Raw genomic sequence first — 20,818 nt, 5'->3', positions numbered from 1 at the left:
TCTCTTCATTCAGGAATTACTTTCTATTTTCTATGTGTCACTGTTTTTCTAATATTGAAGTGTAAAGTTTCATTTTTCACCTTCTAATTCCCAGCTCTGGGATTGAGGGTCGCTGTCTCTGTAAACTTTTCTAAATTGATACATTTATTTGATACATTTCTTAATTTTGTCCCTGCTGACAGCATCTTTGGGTTTCATTACAGGCAGTTGTTAGACTTGATACAATAGTTGCTGATACTCCACAGATGCTGCTGAGAAATGGATCAACTAAATGTTGCAAAATTGTGACAGTTTAGAATCTGCACCTGAATTACTGTAGAGCTGTCAGACTCAAACACCAGAGACACAAACATTCAACAATAAACATAGATTTTGGAAAAGCAGTAAAAAATAAATAATATAAAGTAATTATTTATTTCTGGGGAACAATCTGAAAACAACTGAACTGAAAAAAAGTGTTTGAAAGGTGAACGACCCCTTTAAGGAAGCCATAGACCTAACAATTCCAATCTTTCCTGTAAAAGATATTTCAAAGAAATATTGATCGTTTCAATACACACGTGTAGAGTAGGGATCGGTGATTTTTTTCGCCTTGTTTTGCCTCAAAAATGATGCCTATAGACTTGTATGGCGTTGTGCGTCAAAAAAAAAAAGGAGCATCAATACAATTTTGCCGCTCGACAATTTTATTGACGCTCATAGACTTTAATGGGCGTCAGCGACATTTCGCCGGCGGTGAATTTTTAACGAAACGGGTCAAATCCGCCCATCCCTAGTGTTGAGCTAAATTGTCAAATATACATTTAGAAACAATACATTTCTACCTGTATCTGACGATTCAGCACTAACAGAGGCCGATATCGGTTGGCTTGTCTCTCGCCATACACGCACTGAATATCGTATGAAAATTAGTTTTTTATGCCAAAATCGGTGCGGGTGTGGCCACCTTTACATTTTCTGTCTAGATCTTTAGGAAAGTTTCCGTGCCCATGTCCCACGTTTTTACTGATCCTTGTGAACACTTACAGTATTTCATGCATTTATTGTACACTGGAGCTGGATGTAATGCTGCATGCTTATAGGAAGCCCCCGATAATATGAATATTACAGATTACAAGGCACATATTTGGGTATATTGTCATTGTCTGCCACAAAATTGTATCATTACATGCTAAACTGAGCACATTGATATGCTGCTAAATAACTAATGCAGATATTGCGATTAGATGACAAGGTTGAGGTCTGTAAACACCAGGGAGCCCTAAGCTACACAATTATAATGTTATCACTGAGGTGTAATTTACACAGTGCAGATACTCTTTAAAATATGCAGGACTTTCTTTGCAGCAAGCACTATACTGTTTTACTCTCCCTTTGTATTTGTCTAAAGGAAATATTAAAGGAGAAGGAAAGCTATGGAGGCATTTTATTGCCAATATATTAGCTGCAATAGTGCAAGCTAGAATGCTATATTTATTCTGTAGAATGTTTTACCATACCTGAGTAAAAAGCTCTAGAAACTCTCTGTTTGTTTAGAATAGGAGCTGCAGTATTAATGTGGTGTGACATCACTTCCTGCCTGAGTCTCTCCCTGCTCTGGGCTCAGATTACAGTAGAGAAGGGAGGGGGGGTGGGGAAGAGGCGCAAACTGAGCATGCTCTTGCCCAGGGCAATGAGGTTTAAGCTGAAGGCAGGAAGTCTGATACAGAAGCCCATGTGTACACAATAGAAGGAAAGAAATGCAGTGTTTCTTTTGACAGGGGACTCAGAGCAGCACTACTTTGTGGGTTTACTGGTATATTTAGATGGACCTTTCTGATAAGGCTTACTTAGTTTTAACCTTTCCTTCTCCTTTAAAGCTGATTATTTTTTTTTTATGTAGTGTCTCTTTACTAATAAGGGCTGAATGTTAAATTATTAGAGCTGCATGAATAGGTTCATAGCTACTCCCTCCCAGTCCCATACGCCTGATTGCCTTTCTTCTATTACTGACCTGCTTTAGTTTTCTAACAGGCACTTGTTTCCAAGTCACATTATTTTCATGGTTTGCTTGACTATAATAATTACTAGTCTCAGACTGTTTAGACTGGTGCCCAGTGCTGATGACCGTAGAATGTGTCTGCAGGGGGATTTATTGGCTCTTTGCTGCTGTTCTGATAAAGTTTAAATTAGGGATGCACTGAATCCAGGATTCGGTTTATGATTCAGCCAGGATTCGGCCTTTTTGAACAGGATTCAGATTCGGCCGAATCCTTCTGCCCGGCCAAACTGAATCCAAACCATAATTTGCATATGCAAATTAGGGGCGGGGGGAAATCACGTGACTCTTTGTCAGAAAACAAGGAAGTAAAAAATGTTTTCCCCTTCCCACCCCTAATTTGCATATGCAAATTAGGGTTCGGTATTCAGCTGAATCTTTCATGAAGCATTCGGGGGTTCTGCCGAATCCAAAATAATGGATTCGGTCCATCCCTAGTTTAAATGGATTTGTAGTATGGTATGGACAGTGATATTCTGAGCTAATATAATTCTGGTCTTCATTTTGTTTAATTATTTAAGACTTGGTCCACCTTTTTTTCTCCAGTTTGGAAATTTTAGCTGGTCTCTTTGTTTAGTTTAGACTAGCAACTAGGCAGTGAATTTAGGGCAGACTAAAAGGAGAAGGAAACCCTAAAAATGAATAGAACTAAAAATACCATATTTTATATAGTGAACTTATTGCATGAGGCTAAAGTTTGAGCTTGTCAATAGCAGCAATGATCCAGGACTTCAAACTTGTCACAGGGGGTCACCATCTTGGAAAGTGTCTGTGCTCAGTGGGCTCTGAGAAGCTTAGGGGTCGTCAATAAATATCTATCAGCAAATTAGGTTGGTCTCTTATAAAAGCTGATGCTACAGGGCTGATTATTAAGTTCACTATCCCTCTCTCAGCATCTGTTTCTCTTCATTCTCTCTTCATGCAGCAGTTGGGTGTCAGATATTCATTGACAGTTAGATCCAATATATCTTTTTTTCTAATATTTAAGTGGAAAGTTTCATTTTTCACCTTTTAAATTGCTTTAATTTCTAGTATGATATAGCGAATGGTATTCTTAAACAATTGTAATTGGTTTACTTATTTTATTATTTGTGGTTTTTGAGTTGTTCAGCTTTTTATTCAGCAGCTCTCCAGTTATCAATTTCAGCAAGCTTTTGATAGCTGGAAAGGAAAAGGCAAATAATTGATTAGATTGTTATTCTATTTCCTTCTAAAAGTTAACTCAAGTCTTTCTAAAGCAGCATTGGGAGGGGGGTCTCTGACTGTGTAACTGTGCTAAATTGATACTTTTCTTATCTTTGGAAATCCCTGAGTTTCATTAAAGGCGGCTGTTATAACGGATACAAAAGTTGCTGATATTTCAAAGATGCTGCTGAGAAATGTATCAACTAATGGAGCAAATTGTAACAGTTCAGAATCTGCACCTGAATTACTGAGCTGCCAGACTGAAACACCTGAGACAGGGACATTCAACTTTACATTTCTATTTAAACTGTAAAAAAAGAGATGGAAAGCAATTTAAAAAGTATTTCTGATGAACAATATGAAAACAAATGACCTGAAAGAAGTATTTGGAAGGTGAACTACCCCTTTAAAATGATCAGTTAAGAAAGTCATATACACAAAAAACCTCCAGCATTGTGAAACCCTTTCATTGAGTGAATCTATATCTTGTGTATAGATCGTGTATGTTTTCTTTTTAAGGGGCAGATTTAACAAGGGTCAAATTGAAAATTCAAATTTTCTAATTTTTTTATTCGAATTAGATTTTCGCGATTTATCCATACTCATACATTTTTTTATTAGACTTTTCACCACCTAAAACCTGCCAAATTGCAGTTTAAGTCAATGGGAGATATCCAGGGATCAATTTGGAGTTGTTTGCAACCTTCCTGACATTCATGTTTTCTTTTTTTGGAGAAAGAACTTGAATTCGATTCGAGTTTTCAGGTTGATTTAATCCATCTTAATTTGAAAAATTTGTTTTTTTTTTTTTTTTAAATTTCGATTGGTCGAATTTATGGGAGTTTAGGGGAGTTTTTAAAAACTCACATGAATTAGAAATTCGACCTTTGATAAAATGTGCCTCTAAATGTTTGACCATGAACTTCTTTTTATATTTACAGCCATCAACTAAAAAAAGATCTACCGGCCAGTGCCTCATGATTTGAAACTCTGAGATATTTCTAGTTCTGACATGAAGATGGAGGCAATTGCAAAGGGTGAAGAACTTTTAGATGCCGAAGTGCCTTCTCAAATTGATCAGCAGAAGGTGGACAGTCCAGCTGACGAGGGCTCTCTGGAACTAGAGGCTTCTATAAAGGATGGTGGGCAAGATGTCCCAGACTCTTCCAGTCTTTCTTCAATGCCTTGCCTGCTAATGGAACTTAGACGGGACTCCTCAGAGTCTCCGCTCGCCTCCACGGAAAGCGATAAACCGACTGCTGAGCGTGTTTATGAAAGCGACTCTTCAAACCACTGCATGCTTTCTCCCTCTTCCAGCGGACACTTGGCCGACTCTGATACTCTGTCTTCCGCAGAGGAAAATGCTCCATGTCGTCCAGAAGCAATAACAGAAGGCTGCGATGCCTCCGTTCAAGGAGTCGTGGTTGCCCGTAAATCAAGGAGGTCCCGGTCAGAGAGTGAAACGTCAACAATGGCCGCCAAGAAGAATCGCCAATCGACCGACAAGCAGAACGGCAGAGTTACAAAAATGAAGGGCCACCGAAGTCAAAAGCACAAGGAAAGGATCCGACTGTTGAGGCAGAAGAGAGAGGTGGCTGCACGAAAGAAGTACAACTTATTACAAGATAGCAGTACGAGTGACAGTGACCTTACCTGCGACTCTAGTACAAGCTCATCCGATGACGACGAGGAAGTTTCAGGGAGCAGCAAGACAATCACGGCAGAGATAGCAGGTAAATCTTATTCACCGCCTCACTATGAGTGACCTTGACAAGCCACCTTTTCTAAATGGAGAGCCTTCTCCTGAACTAAAGTTGTCTTGCTCACGGCACTTTGCTGGTTACTTCATCTTTTTTTCCATAACGCTTTATTTACTGCACTAGCATACTGTACGTGTATGATTTATTTTCCAATTGTTTTCTGTCTCCTGAAAAATGTTATCCTCACTTTGATCAAAGAAAACCCATAGGGAGGCTGAAGGTTTCAAGTCTTTACACGTTAAAGTATTTATATATATATATAGATATATATTTTTTTTTTGTGAAAAGTGGGAAATTGTCAAGATGGTTGTAATTCAGCCATTTCGTAGAGATTTTACATTTAGTCCCTGGTTCTTAGATATTAATGCAAATGGACACGCCTGCTTTCTTCAGTACTGGAGGAAATGTACTTATGATTCATTCAGTCAGTGCACATAACTTGAATATTCTGTTGATCCTGTCCACTTTACAGCTGTTAAAGGGATACTGTCTTGGGGAAAAAAAATTCATAATACATCCGTCAATAGTAATGCTCCAGCAGAATTCTGAAATCTGTTTCTCAAAAGAGCATGGGGCTAGACATATTGTCTGTTTCCCAGCTGCCCCAGTCATGTGACTTGTGCTCTGACAAACTTCAGTCACTCTTTACTGCTGTACTGCAAGTTGGAGTGATATCACCCAACTCCATTTCCTCCCCAGCAGCCTAACAGCAGAACAATTGGGAAGGTAACCAGATAGCAGCTCCCAACACCAGATAACAGCTGCCTGGTAGATCTAAGAACAACACTCAATAGTAAAATCCAGGTCTCACTGAGACACATTCAGTTACATTGAGAAGAAGAAACAACAGCCTGCCAGAAAGCAGTTCCATCCTAAAGTGCTGGCTCTTTCTGAAAGCACATGACCAGGCAAAATGACCTGAGATGCACCTACACACCAATATTACAACTAAAAGGACTGAACTTTTATATTTTAGAGTGAATTATTTGCAGTGTAAACAGTGTAATTTAGAAATATAAACTACATCATAAAAATCATGACAGAATCCCTTTAAAGGACAAGGAAAGTTTACCCAAAGAAGTAACTAGAAATGTTGAACATGATGTTTTGTGCTTCTGTACCAGCCCAAGGCAACCACAGCCCTTTAGCAGTAAAGATCTGTGTCTCCAAAGATGCCCCAGTAGCTCCCCATCTTCTTTTCTGCTGATTCACTGCACATGCTCTGTGCTGCTGTCACTTACTGAGCTTAGGGAGCCACTCACAATATACAGTACACACAGAATAGAAATGTCACAATATAAGGCTGATTAGTAATTAATACACATAATTACTACATGGCAGCACAGAAACCAGTGCAATTAGCATCAGAATTGAATAATCAGCAAACCTGTAGCATCAGCTTATATTACAGCCAGGGAAGCTCATTTTCTGCTGGATAATTAGTGACGAGCCCTAAGCTTAGCTTCTCAACAGCCAATCAGAGCCCACTGAGCATGTGAGTGTCACAGACACTTTCCAAGATGGTGACCCCCTGTGACAAGTTTGAAGTCCTGGATCATTGCTGCTATTGACAAGCTCAAACTTTTAGCCTCGTGCAATAAGTTCACTATATAAAATATGCCATTTTTAGCCATAATAATTTTTAGGGTTTAGTTCTCTTTTAAACTTTACTAAAGGTATAGGATCCCTTATCCGGAAACCCAATATCCAGAAAGTTCCGAATTACGGAATGGCTGTCTTCCATAGACTCCATTTTATCCAAATAATACAAATTTTTAAAAATGATTTCCTTTTTCTCTGTAATAATAAAACAGTAGCTTGTACTTGATCCCAACTAAGATATAATTAATCCTTATTGGAAACAAAACCAGCCTATTGGGTTTATTTATGTTTAAATTAATTTCTAGTAGACTTAAGGCATGAAGACCCAAATTACGGAAAGATCCGTTATCCGGCAAACCCCAGGTCCCGAGCATTCTGGATAACGGTTCCTATACCTGTTTAACCACATTATCATCTGCAAGGCTTAAGCTCTACACTTGTCAAAACCTGATTATTGCTAATTGTGTTCTACGTGACATTATCAATTATTTCACAATACTGACTTTAAGATACATTGGTTACGTCAAATTCTGATCAGTCTTGTCCAAACCAGTTAGATGCAAGGAATTGATTTCTGTTGAAACTTAATAAGGCTTTACACACGAATGGAATCCAGACTCTCGTAGCAGTTGCTAGACATTTTCTGCATCCTATTCATATGATTTAAGTCATATCTGGATCTTGTGAACAAGTTGCTTGAATGAATGAATCAAGCAGACTATATGTGTCCACATTTGTCCTGGCAGTTTGGCTGATTTCACTTTTATGGGTAAAATCCAACCATCATCCATCTTATGTTATGGCAGTTAATCTGTCCAAATTTTATCGCACATACAGAGTCTGCAAGTCTATAGTGTGTTGGTAGAAGAGACACCGGTTTCCCCCTTACAAATAGAATAACGACATTAGGCTAAAATTGTTTATGGCCAGTTGTACAGTTTCCATTTGTTGTTTCTGAGGGCCAGTTGTTCCTATAAACAATTTCAACCTTCAGTCCTGTTACTGACAGTTTGTGAATTGGAAGAGAGTTTATAACAATCAATGGACGATCATAGCAGAACAACTGCCGTGAGCATGAAAATAGAAAGGCAATAGGTAGTGGTTGTAGAATGGACAAAAGAGCTTAGTGTGACATTAGAAAGGGCCACTAGTGTAGTGTATTTTAGTTTTATTTAGGAATGGACACAAATCCCAGGTGCTATAAATATCCATTCAGCCCTGTAATGTTCCTTAAAGGGATACTGTCATGATTTTTATGGTGTTGGTTTTTATTTCTAAATGACACTGCAAATAATTCACTCTTATCATGTAGAATTTCATTCCTAACCCAACTAGTGTATTTTGACATGTAAGTGGCTCGGTACATGTCAAACCTCTTTTTTAAAGGGATTCTGTAATGATTTTTTATCATGGTGTAGTTCTGAATGACACTGTTTACACTGCAAATAATTCACTCTACAATATAAAATTTCATTCCTGAACCAACAACTATATTTTTATTAGTTGTAATATTGGTGTGTAGGTGCATCTCAGGTCATTTTGCCTGGTCATGTGCTTTCAGAAAGAGCCAGCACTTTAGGATGGAACTGCTTTCTGGCAGGCTGTTGTTTCTCCTACTCAATGTAACTGAATGTGTCTCAGTGGGACCTGAATTTTACAATTGAGTGCTGTCTGCCGAAGCAGCACTATTAACTCATGCGTTTTGAAGAAAACATTTTTTCCCATGACAGTATCCCTTTAACATTCCCCCCTCCCCTTCTTCTACATGTCACCCTCTCTGCGTGATGGTAGGACCCCTCATGAAGAGTTTTTATTGCATACTACAGATGGATTTATAAAACTGGAGTAATTGTAACGTGTTACTTTTTTTTTTATCTAGAACATGAGTAAGAACTGTTCTATCTCTGCATTTATGATGAACACCCAGGCACTACACTGCTCTGGTCCTGATGATAAAACCCAAGTGGTGCTATCATAGGCTCATCATAATTCATATAATTGTCCAGCTGAGGTCCATGTTGCTCTCATGTAGTTCTTAATCTGTTCTCAAAGTTGTCATAATCTTATTGAAGGTATTTAAAATCCTAGTAAGGTGTGTGGGAACAGACTTCCTTTGAGCAGGACCTGTTGTGACTCTTTATACGAGGTTACTAACCAGCGCATAGCACAGGTGATGAATTTGACTGGATAATTTGATGCTGTACATTAAAGGGGAACTCTGGCTTCCAAGCCAAAATTTGATAGAGAGGTCCACATAACACAGAAACCCCTAATATATCCATCACAGTTACCTGTTTCTTCAAAAAGTATAAATGCCATTTTCTGTGCTGAAATCCAGCTGTTTAACAGTTATTCTCTTTCTGCATCATTTGAAATCCTGGCAGGGAAGGAGGGACTACACACTGTAACAACTTCTCCACAGTTTACAGACAGCATGCAGGACCTACATAACCCACAATGCATTGCACGGGGATGTTCCTTTACTTATTGAAATCACATGTGCAGGGAATTGTGGGGTTTGGAGGATGCAGGCTGAGGACAGTTGACACAACGTAACAGTAATCAGGCAGGTCAGCAAAGTAGTCAGGCAGGTCAGCAAAGTAGTCAGGCAGGTCAGCAAAGTAGTCAGGCAGGTCAGCAGGGGGCTAGGCTTAGGGAACTGTTCCAAACCATTAAAAATCATGGTCTGTTTACAGACTTCATGCAGGAACTACATAACTCACAATGCATTTAACTGTGATGTTCCTTTACTTATTGAAATCACATGTGCAGGGAATTGTGGGGTTTGGAGGATGCAGGCTGAGGACAGTTGATACAACGTAACAGTAATCAGCCAGCTCAGCAAAGTAGTCAGGCAGGTCAGCAAAATAGTCAGCCAGTTCAACAAAGTAGTCAGGCAGGTCAGCAAAGCAGTCAGGCAGGTCAGCAGGGGGCTAGGCTTAGGGAACTGTTCCAAACCATTAAAAATCATGAAAAGTCTGCATATGTAAATTGCAAAGTTGCTTGAAATTATGTTTACTTTTCCAAAAGCTGCAGTTATGTTTGGCATTCCCCTTCAAACTGTTTGCTTGGTTACACACAGTTTGGATACTCATACATCCCACTAAAGGTATCCCTTTACAAACAGGATGGAACTAATGTTATAATTTTTTTGTTTCTTTAGTCAACCCTTTTGTTAAATACTAGGGATGCACCAAATCCAGCATTCGGCTCGGGATTCACCCTTTTTTAGCAGGATTCGGCTTGGGCCGAATCCTTGTGCCTGGTCGAACCTAATCCAAATCCTAATATGCATTCTCATAGGGGTGAGAATGAAAATCACATACATTTTTGTCACAAAACAAGAACGTAAAAATGTTTTTACCACTTTTTCCCTTCCAGTACCTAATTTGCATTAATACAGAAAAAAAGGGTCTGTTTAAAAGTCCACTGACTTATAGACTTAAAGAGCACAGATGACTTTTTGTGCCGGCCCAAACTGTCAGCCTGCTGCATTGTACCTAGGGCTCCAAAAAATATTCAATTTAAGGTGAACTTTTTGGGGCAAATTTATTGAGGGTCGAATTGAAAATTTAATTTTTCTCTTTTTTTATGACTGTCAAACTTGACTAGCAAATTATCCAAACTCAAATCAATTTTTTAAAATAAAAATTCAAATTTGATTTTCAAATTTAATCATAGTCTAACCACCTAAAACCTGCCAAATTCATGTACAAGTCAATGGGCGAGGTCCAGTGACCAATTTGAAGATGTGTGTAGCCTTCCTGATATTCAAGTTTTTTTTTTTTTTGGAGGAAAAATTCCGAATCAAGTTTGGTCGAATTCGATCCGAGTTTTCAGGTCGGTAAAATTTGTCTGCGTTTTAGATATTTGATTTTTTTGAATCATATTAACCCCCAATTGAATTTCAAAGAAAATCAAATTTATTAGAGTTTAAAAAACTCATATGAATTTGAAATTCAACCCTTGATAAATTTGCCTCGAACAGTACTTTGAGCTCAAGCTTTGTAGTTGTGATTCCTATCTTTAGAAACGCATCATATGAAAACACCGTAACATGGGAGAACTTAAAGGCACCGAATATTTTTTGGAGCCCTAGGTACAATGCAGCAGGCTGACAGTTTGGGCCGGCAGACAGTCATCTGTGTTCTTTAAATAAGTCAGAACTTAAAGCCTATAGATGCATTTTTTTTCTTTACTCCATACACCTTATGTCACCCATAAGAAACCCCATTGCTTCCAATGTGAAAGACAGTAATTTTTGTAAATTTATGGTTTTCATAATGTTTTTATTTCTGTAGTATTGAGCAACCCCTTTTTCCTAGTTTAAACACTTAAAGGATAAATAAAGCCTAACTAAAGAAGTAGCTAGAAATGTTGTACATGATGTTTTGTGCTTCTGTACCAGCCCAAGGCAACCACAGCCCTTTAGCAGTAAAGATCTGTGTCTCCAAAGATGCCCCAGTAGCTCCCCATCTTCTTTTCTGCTGATTCACTGCACATGCTCTGTGCTGCTGTCACTTACTGAGCTTAGGGACCCACTCACAATATACAGTACATATGGAGACAAATTTATCCAAGGTCGAATTTCGAATTCATGTGAGTTTTTAAAAATTCCCATGAATTCGAATTTCGACCAATCTAAATTTATTTAAAAAAATAAATCGAATTTGTAAAACTCGGATGAATAGGTTCGACCCGAAAACTTGAATCGAATCGAAGTAAAAACTTGAATGTCAGGAAGGGTGCAAAAAACTCAAATTGATCCCAGGACGTCTCCCATTTACTAAAAGAGAGAGGTTTTAGGTGGCGAATAGTCGAACTCGTATCATATTTTAACGATTCCTTAAAGGGGAAGGAAACCTTGTCGGCGCAAACCCCCCACCCCCCCTCCCGTTTGTTGCCCATCCTCCCCCCTGGCCTACCCGTCCCGCTGGGCAAATGCCCCTAACTTGTTACTTACCCTTCTGCGCAGGTCCAGTCCAGGGAGTTCACCGACGACATCTTCTTCCACCCGATCTTCTTCCTGCTTTGAACGGCGCATGCACAGTAGGAGCATTTCGCCGGTACGATCTACTGCGCATGCGAGTGACTTTTGGCGCATGCGCAGTAGATCCGTACCGGCGCAATGAACCTACTGCGCATGCGCCAAAACGCCGTTCACAGCGGGAACAAGATCGCGTGGAAGAAGATGTCGTCTGTGAACTCCCTGGTCTAGACCTGCGCAGAAGGGTAAGTAACAAGTTAGAGGCATTTGCCCAGCGGGACGGGTAGGCCAGGGGGGAGGAGGGAGGGTGGGCAACAAACGGGAGGGGGGTGGGGGGTTTGCGCCGACTAGGTTTCCTTCCTCTTTAATTAAATGGTAGCTCCGAAACCAGTGCAATTACCATCAGATTTTAATAATCAGCCCTATAACAGTTTATTTTACAGACCAACCTCATTTTCTTCTTAATAATTAGAGACGACCCCTAAGCTTAGCTTCTCAACCAGGGATGCACTGAATCCACTATTTTGGATTGGCCGAATCCTTTGTGAAAGATTCGGCCGAATCCTGCTGAAAAAGACCGAATCCTGGCCGAATCCCGAACGACCCCTAATCTTAGCTTCTCAACCAGGGATGTGCCTAATCCACTATTTGTGATTCGGTCGAATCCTTAGTGAAAGATTCGGCCGAAAACCGAATCCGAATCCTAATTTGCATATGCAAATTAGGGGTGGGAAATAAATGTGTGAACATTTTTTTTACTTCCTTGTTGTGTGATGAAAAGTCATGTGATTTCCCTCCCTGCCCCCAATTTGCACATGCAAATTAGGACTTGGTTCGGGCCAGACACACGGATTCTGCCGAATCCGAATACTGCTGAAAAAGGCAGAATCCCGAGCCAAATCCAGGATTCGGTGCATCCCTATTCTCAACAGCTGCTCAGAGCCCACTGAGCATGTGAGTGTCACAGACACTTTCCAAGATGGTGACCCCCTGTGACAAGTTTGAAGTCCTGGATCATTGCTGCTATTGACAAGCTGACACTTTAGCCTCGTGCAATAAGTTCACTATATAAAATATGCCATTTTTAGCCATATTCATTTCTAGGGTTTAGTTCTCCTTTAACGTACTGAAGTGTATCTACAGTATAAGTGACAGATCCCTGGGCAATTATTTTGCTTTATCTGTTCTGCGACTCCCAGGAAAGTTGAGCCCTGAGGAACAAGGAGATGTAGAAGAAGAGAATCAGAGACAGAAAGGAGTGTAAGAGCTTTTCATTGTGCTAGAGCATCCCATGAGGAAGACCAGTCTGCAGCAGCTCCAGCCCTCAGACAATCCAGCTCCAGTGTATCCAGCCGGGATTTTTCTTTTGTTTTTGTTTTTTATTTTATTTTGTTTGCTTTGTTTAACCCAACCTCTGTTCCAGATTTTTCTGTGGCACAGGCTTTATATTTAGACTGATGTTATGGCTGCGGACATTTCTGTGACCTGTCATTCCAAGATCCAACTTTTTATGTATTTTTGATTTATTTTATTTTATTTTTTTCTAGTTCATCTCCTTTCCTTTCACTGCGTTGGGCATAGAAGAAAACTAAAAAAAAAAAAATTCTACCAAAACAGTTATTCCTTTTATTTATTAGTCTTTCCTGCGACTAAGTGACTGAATTTAGGAGTCATTCTTTTCCGTTTAAAATGATTAATAAAACACGTTGTTTGAGCCACTGTGTTGTGCTTGAGAAATAAAATAAATAAACATAAAAATAAAACTTGAGAAATAGTGATGAGGCCTAAGCCGTTCACTTAGGGCCGCTTAAAGGGTGGTTCACCTTTAAAAAGTAACTTTTAGTATGTTATAGAACAACCAATTCTAAGCAACTTTTCATTATTTATTTTTTTATAATTTTATACTAATTTGTCTTTTTCTTCTGATTCTTTGCAGCTTTCAAATCCTTCTAAAAAACAATTACTCTGTAAGGCTACAAATGTATTGTTATTGCTACTTTTTTTATTACTGGTCCTTCTTTTCAGACTCTCTCCTATTCATCTTCCAGTCTCTTATTCAAATCAATGCATGGTTGCTAGGGGAATTTGGTCCCTAGTCACCAGATTGCTTGAAATGCAAATTGAAGAGCTGCTGAATCAAAAGCTAAATTACTCAAAAACCACAAATAATAAAAAATGAAAACCAATTGCAAATTGTAATAGTTTTTTATTTTTTATTATGGTTTTTGAGTTATTTGGTTTTTCATTCAGCAGCTCTCCAGTTTGCAATTTCAGTAATCTAGTTGCTAGGATCTAAAATATCCTAGCAACCATGCACTGATATGGATAAGAGACTGGAATATAAATAGGAGAGGCCTGAATAGAAAGATGAGGAATAAAAAGTAGCAATAACAATACATTTGTAGCCTTACAGAGCATTTGTTTTTTAGAAGGGACAGCGACGCACATTTGAAAGCTGGAAGATGGCAAATAATTCACGATTTATAGAAAATAAATAACAAAGACCAACTGAAAAGTTGCTTAGAATTTGTCCGAATTAATCTCAATATTTTCTGCTACAAACTCCAATAAAATCTGCTCTGGTTTTTTTTTTTACACTTCTTTATTATTAAATTTTCCCGAAAATGTCGTTTGCGGCAAAATATCAGATTTTCACAAATTTTTCAGATTTTTACATCCGATTTTGTTTGTAATTTCCTGAAAACTTCGAGGTATTGCAAGAAACCCAGCGCACATCAAAAAAATCATTGGAACTTCACCCATTCACTTATATACAACCTCGACAGGTCTGATATGCTGGATTTCCAGATTCTGACTTTTTTTTTTTTTAAAAGTTCGATTTTATTAAGAAAAAAATTAATGAATTTTTTGCATTCGGAGTTGAATAAATAACCCACTAAAAGTTAACTTTGAAGTAGAACAACCCCTTTAAGTCTACTAGAAAATCATATAAACATGAAATAAACCCAATAGGCTGGTTTTGCCTCCAATAAGGATTAATTATATCTTAGTTGGGATCAAGTACAAGCTATTGTTTTATTACACAGAAAAAGGAAAATTTTCAAAATTTGGATTATTTCATTATAATGGAGTCTATGGGAGATGGCCATTCCATAATTCGGATCTTTTTGGATAACGGGTTTCTGGATAACAGATACCTGTATTGTATTCATAGATGCAGTCCAAGCAGGAGGTAATGATGTGATTCGATGAGACCAGAAACATGGCAACTTGTATTTAAAAGTATGAATACAAATAGGATTAAAGTGTTACTATATAATAACGTACTAATAAGATCGATTACAGGGAGCCAACAAAATCTACCCGTGTATTCTCAGCTTAATGGCTGCTTTTATTGACTGTATGTACAGGTATATGAAGTACAACTGCTGATTGGTTTTTACCTTTACCTTCTGGGATTGGTGGTTTATTTTGGGATGCCTCGAACAGGAGACCTAGTAACTGTCACATATATCCTTATCTGATGCACGTGATGTGCTGCAGTGAAAGATCCGATTACTGAGCTTTCCATTTACAGGCATTGTAGAGCTCAGTTATACAGGGAACTCTGAGTATCACTCATGTATTATAAGGGATAATGTACCCCCTACTGTAAATGATAAGGATATTAGAAGTGACTGAGGGGTTGTTCTGTGGCCATATAAAGGCACAAGGCTGCAGGCTGAGTTATACAGGGAACTCTGAGTATCACTCATGTATTATAAGGGATAATGTACCCCCTACTGTAAATGATAAGGATATTAGAAGTCACTGAGGGGTTGTTCTGTGACCATATAAAGACACAAGGCTGCAGGCTGAGTTATACAGGGAACTCTGAGTATCACTCATGTATTATAAGGGATAATGTACCCCCTACTGTAAATGATAAGGATATTAGAAGTCACTGAGGGGTTGTTCTGTGACCATATAAAGGCACAAGGCTGCAGACTGAGTTATACAGGGAACTCTGAGTATCACTCATGTATTATAAGGGATAATGTACCCCCTACTGTAAATGATAAGGATATTAGAAGTCACTGAGGGGTTGTTCTGTGACCATATAAAGGCACAAGGCTGCAGGCTGAGTTATACAGGGAACTCTGAGTATCACTCATGTATTATAAGGGGTTATGTACCCCCTACTGTAAATGATAAGGATATTAGAAGTCACTGAGGGGTTGTTCTGTGACCATATAAAGGCACAAGGCTGCAGACTGAGTTATACAGGGAACTCTGAGTATCACTCATGTATTATAAGGGATAATGTACCCCCTACTGTAAATGATAAGGATATTAGAAGTCACTGAGGGGTTGTTCTGTGACCATATAAAGGCACAAGGCTGCAGGCTGAGTTATACAGGGAACTCTGAGTATCACTCATGTATTATAAGGGATAAGGTACCCCCTACTGTAAATGATAAGGATATTAGAAGTCACTGAGGGGTTGTTCTGTGACCATATAAAAGCACAAGGCTGCAGGCTGAGTTATACAAATTATGATCTTATTTATTTTAATACACCCATTTCACTGAGCCATTTGACACCAGCAAGCACCAGTTTTATTACGCAGGTAAGAATCTCTGCAGACCTGGGTTATCCTCTCTCTAAACTGTTCATTAGTTAATTCATTTTTCATCAGCAACTTTAAAGGCCCTACTCAGCATCCTTCATGATTTAACAATTCACCAGCCACTAAGTGTATCAGTTGGATTGTGACAGATTAGAGCAGAATGCAACAGGAACCAGTCTTACTGAGCTGCCACTTGGGAAAAGTTAATGAAACAAATGGCTTTTTAAAGGGGTAGGTACACCTTCAAATATTTTTTTTTTTTTCAGTTGTTTTCAGATTGTTCGCCAGAATTTAATATTTTGAAATTGTTTTTCTTTTTTTTAGTGTTTGCAAAGGATCAGGAACACAAAAAGTTTTTAAATGTAATTTAATTTCCAAATGCAAACAAAGTAGCAAGTAGAACAATGTATGTAATTCCGAACTGAATCCTAATTTGCATATGCATGGGAAGGGGAAAAATATTTGACTTCCTTGTTTTGTGACAAAAAGTCACGCGATTTCCCTCCTCGCCCATATTTTGCATATGCAAATTTGGTTCTGACACACAAGGATTCGGTCGAATCTGAATCCGCATCCTGCAGAAAAAGAAGAAATCCCGAACCGAATCCTGGATTTGGTGCATCCCATTTCCATATGTATATCTGACGATTCAGATCTACATGCGTGTATTGACAAAAACAATCTTTCTTGGAAACATTTTTTCCAGGAAAGATTGAAATTGTTACGTCTATGGCCACCTTTACAGGTGTGAATAATAGAGGTGTTAGGGTCAGGGCTCACACTCCGATTTGGGCAGATAAGTCGCCCGGCGACAAATCTCCTCTTCTTCGGGGCGACTAATCTCCCCGAACTCCATCCCCTGCCTTCCCGCCGGCTAAAATGTAAATCTCCGGCGGAATGGCACTCAGAGCGATCGTTTTCCGCCCGAAGTTTCCTCGTGAGGCAACTTCAGGCGAGATTAATGTCTGAATTTGAGGTTTAAACAATACTGGGGCCAGTAAATCTCGGCACACAGGCAGCTTCGGGGAGATAAGTCGCCTGGCGACAAATCTTCTCTTCTTTGGGGGTCACTAATCTCCCCAAACTGCCTTCCCGCCTGGCTAAATGTAAATCACTGGCTCGGAGTGATAGTTTTAACGTTTTCCAAAGTCCCCGAAGTTGCCTCACGAGTAAACTTTGGGTGACTTCTGAAAACTAATCGCTCCGAGTGCCATCCAGCCGTCGATTTACAGTTTAGCCGGCGGGAAGGCATTTCGGGGAGATTAGTCGCCCCAAAGAAGAGGAGATTTGTCACTGGGCAACTTATCTCAACAAATCTGCTTGTGTGCCCTGACCCTAAACTTACACAAGGTAAGAAATCACAGCAGGTAGACTTTCATGTGGGGGGCCACACAAGGAGTGGTTGCGGTCTCCAGTTGGCCAGCCCTGATATAAACTATAGTAGTCTTTCTGAAGCTCAAACACAAGTGATACCACTGTAGGCAAAACATACTGTACATTTTATCTTCATTAAATTGATAGACTTTGATTTTTTAGTGTTACTGTTCCTTTAAGTTTAAAGTGAACCTGTCTCTGATGTTTCAGTCTGACAGCTCAGTGATCCAGTTGCAGAATCTGAACTGTTACAATTTGCTACATTAGTTGATGCATTTCTCAGCAGCAACATCTGTGGGGGAATATCAGCAACTATTGTATCAATTCTAACAGCTGCCTGTAATGAAACTCAGGGATTCTGCTCTGCAGGGACAAAGGTAACAAATGTATCAACTAAATCAGGGGTCCACAACCGCCGGGTCGCGGCTCAACACTCCTGCACTGGGCCGCCGAGCCCACAACAATGAGGAGCGTCGATTTGGACGCCGGCGCGCCCAAACTGGACGCGGTGCTCCCAAACTTGGTGCCAACCCGGGCGTGCCACCGGCCCCTCCCCTGACCCTGCCGACCCCACCCCTGGTCCCCAGTCCACAAAAGGTTGGGGACCGCTGAACTAAATGTATCAATGTTGAACAATTTATAGAACCGCTGAAACCCTCCCCGTTTAGAAAGACATAAGAAGAAATTAAACGTTGGTATTAGAATACTACAAAATGAAAATAGAATGTAATTAGAAAAAACTCTATTTCTGGTGAGCTAACTAAAAACCACTGAACTGAAAAAGGTGTTGGAAGGGTAAAGTCTTTGTTTTATTGTTTTGCTTTCATTAAAATATATGTCCTAGCACTAAAATGGGCTCTTTATGCCTATTCAAAATGTACATTTCTGCATCTTTCCCTTTGCTTGCAATCCTCATACAGAGGCCACTAGCTGTCCTGCCTGCTGGTGTTATGAGGGGGCAACCAGAGCTGAACCAGTATGTCTGTCTGTATACTGGTGAGACTCTGTCCACCCATAAACTGATTCAGCACTGGCTGCAGCATGAATTTCCTTTAAAGGAGAAGGAAAGGTTTAAACTAAGTAAGCCTTATCAGAAAGGTCCATCTAAATATACCAGTAAACCCCCAAAGTAATGCTGCTCTGAGTCCCCTGTCAAAAGAAACACTGCATTTATTTCCTTCTATTGTGTACTCATGGGCTTCTGTATCAGACTTCCTGTTTTCAGCTTAAACCTCATTGCCCTGGGCAAGAGCATGCTCAGTTTGCTCCCCCCCCCCTTCTCTACTGTAATCTGAGCCCAGAGCAGGGAGAGACTGAGGCAGGAAGTGATGTCACACCACGTTAATACTGCAGCTCCTATCCTAAACAAACAGAGAGTTTCTAGAGCTTTTTACTCAGGTATGGTAAAATATTCTACAGAATAAATATAGCATTCTAGCTTGCACTATTGCAGCTAATCTATTGGCAATAAAATGCCTCCGTAGCTTTCCTTCTCCTTTAAAGGAAAATTCAACCCCTTTGGCGCTAAAATCCTCCCCCCCCCCCGGACAAATGCCCCTAACTTGTTACTGACCCCTCCGTGCAGTTCCTCTCCTGTTGAGTTCACGGCAGCCATGTTCGCCCGTGTTCTTCTTCCTGTATTCGCCGGCATTTGGTGGCGCATGCGCAGTAGAGGGGTTTACCGGTAAGGATCTACTGCGCATTCGCCCGAAAGTCACAAAGTATACGAAAAAAGAAATCGGAAACGTCGTGACTTTCGGGCGCATGCGCAGTAGATCCTTACCGGTAAATCCCTCTACTGCGCATGTGCCACCAAATGCCGGCAAATACAGGAAAAAGATCGCACGGGCGAACATGGCTGCTGTGAACTCAACAGGAGGGGTCAGTAACAAGTTAGGGGCATTTGCCCGGGGGAAGGAGGGAGGTGTGGTAACATGGGAGGGGGGGAGGGATTTTAGCGCCGGAGGGGTTGAATTCCCCTTTAAGGATGCAAGTACAGGTATGGGACCTGTTATCCAGAATGCTCGGGACCTGGGGGTTTTTCCGCATAATTGATCTTTCCCTTATTTGGATCTTCATACCGGCTTAAAGGGATACAGTCATGGGGAAAAAAATATCAGTTAATAGTGCTGCTCCAGCAGAATTCTGCATTGAAATCCATTTCACAAAAGACCAATCCAATTTTTTTTATATTTAATTTTGAAATCTGACATGGGGCTAGACATATTGTCCATTTCCCAGCTGCCCAAAGTCATGTGACTTGTGATCAACTTCAGTCACTCTTTACTGCTGTACTCAAGTTGCAGTGATATCACCCCCTCCCTTTCCCCCCAGCAGCCAAACAAAAGAACAATGGGAAGGTAACCAGATAGCAGCTCCCTAACACAAGATAACAGCTGCCTGGTAGATCTAAGAACAACACTCAATAGTAAAATCCAGGTCCCACTGAGACACATTCAGTTACATTGAGTAGGAGAAACAACAGCCTGCCAGAAAGCAGTTCCATCCTAAAGTGCTGGCTCTTTCTGAAAGCACATGACCAGACAAAATGACCTGAGATGCACCTACACACCAATATTACAACTAAATTTACTTGCTGGTTCAGGAATGACATTTTATATTGTACAGTGAATTATTTGCAGTGTAAACAGTGTCATTTAGAAATAAAAAACTACATCATAAAAATCATAACCGAATCCCTTTGTCTACTAGAAAATCATATAAACATGAAATAAACCCAATAGGCTGGTTTTACTTCCAATAAGGATTAATTATATCTAATTAGGATCAAGTACAAGCTACTGTTTTATTATTACAGAGAAAAAGGAAATCCTTTTTAAAAATTTGGATTATTCTGATAAAATGGAGTCTATGGGAGATGGCCTTTCCATAATTCAGAGCTTTCTGGATAAAGGACACCTGCATATGATTTTTTTAATAGACATGAATGAATGTTTGTTTCAGTGCTAGGAATACTTTAAAGTAAAAAACAAACAAACAATACAATGCAAATAATTGACGAGTATTGTAGATGCAACTGATCAGCTAATAATTAACCCTTCGTCTGCCAGATCTCTCACTGTGTTGTGTGTGTTGCCAGTAAACATGGAGTGCTGCGAGCACCACTTAGACTCTACAGCGCTAGCAAAGATGGAACTTTTGTCTCAATGTCGTTGCTTCCATGTTTATAGACACGTAGGGGCAGATTTATTAAGGGTCAAATTAAAAATTCTGATTTTTGATTTTTTTTTTATGGTCAAAACTCTCAATTTATGAGTTATCCAAACTCAGAGTTTTAATTC

General features: G+C 39.6%; 1 protein-coding gene across 2 annotated transcripts in view; it reads left to right on the top strand.

The window, feature by feature from the left end:
• c18orf25.S (chromosome 18 open reading frame 25 S homeolog) overlaps window positions 1-20,818 on the top strand; it is a 60,837-nt gene that overhangs the window by 5,158 nt on the left and 34,861 nt on the right. For both annotated transcript variants that reach the window (NM_001092416.1, XM_018237079.2), the window contains 1 exon segment: window positions 4,165-4,956. In NM_001092416.1, coding sequence (NP_001085885.1) covers window positions 4,236-4,956 — 721 coding nt within the window. In that variant the 5' untranslated portion in view covers window positions 4,165-4,235.

This window comes from Xenopus laevis, chromosome 1S, assembly GCF_017654675.1.
Source record: "Xenopus laevis strain J_2021 chromosome 1S, Xenopus_laevis_v10.1, whole genome shotgun sequence".
Lineage (NCBI taxonomy): Eukaryota > Metazoa > Chordata > Amphibia > Anura > Pipidae > Xenopus > Xenopus laevis.
Note: the sequence above shows the minus strand (reverse complement) of the source record. Positions and strands in the feature narration are given on the sequence as shown.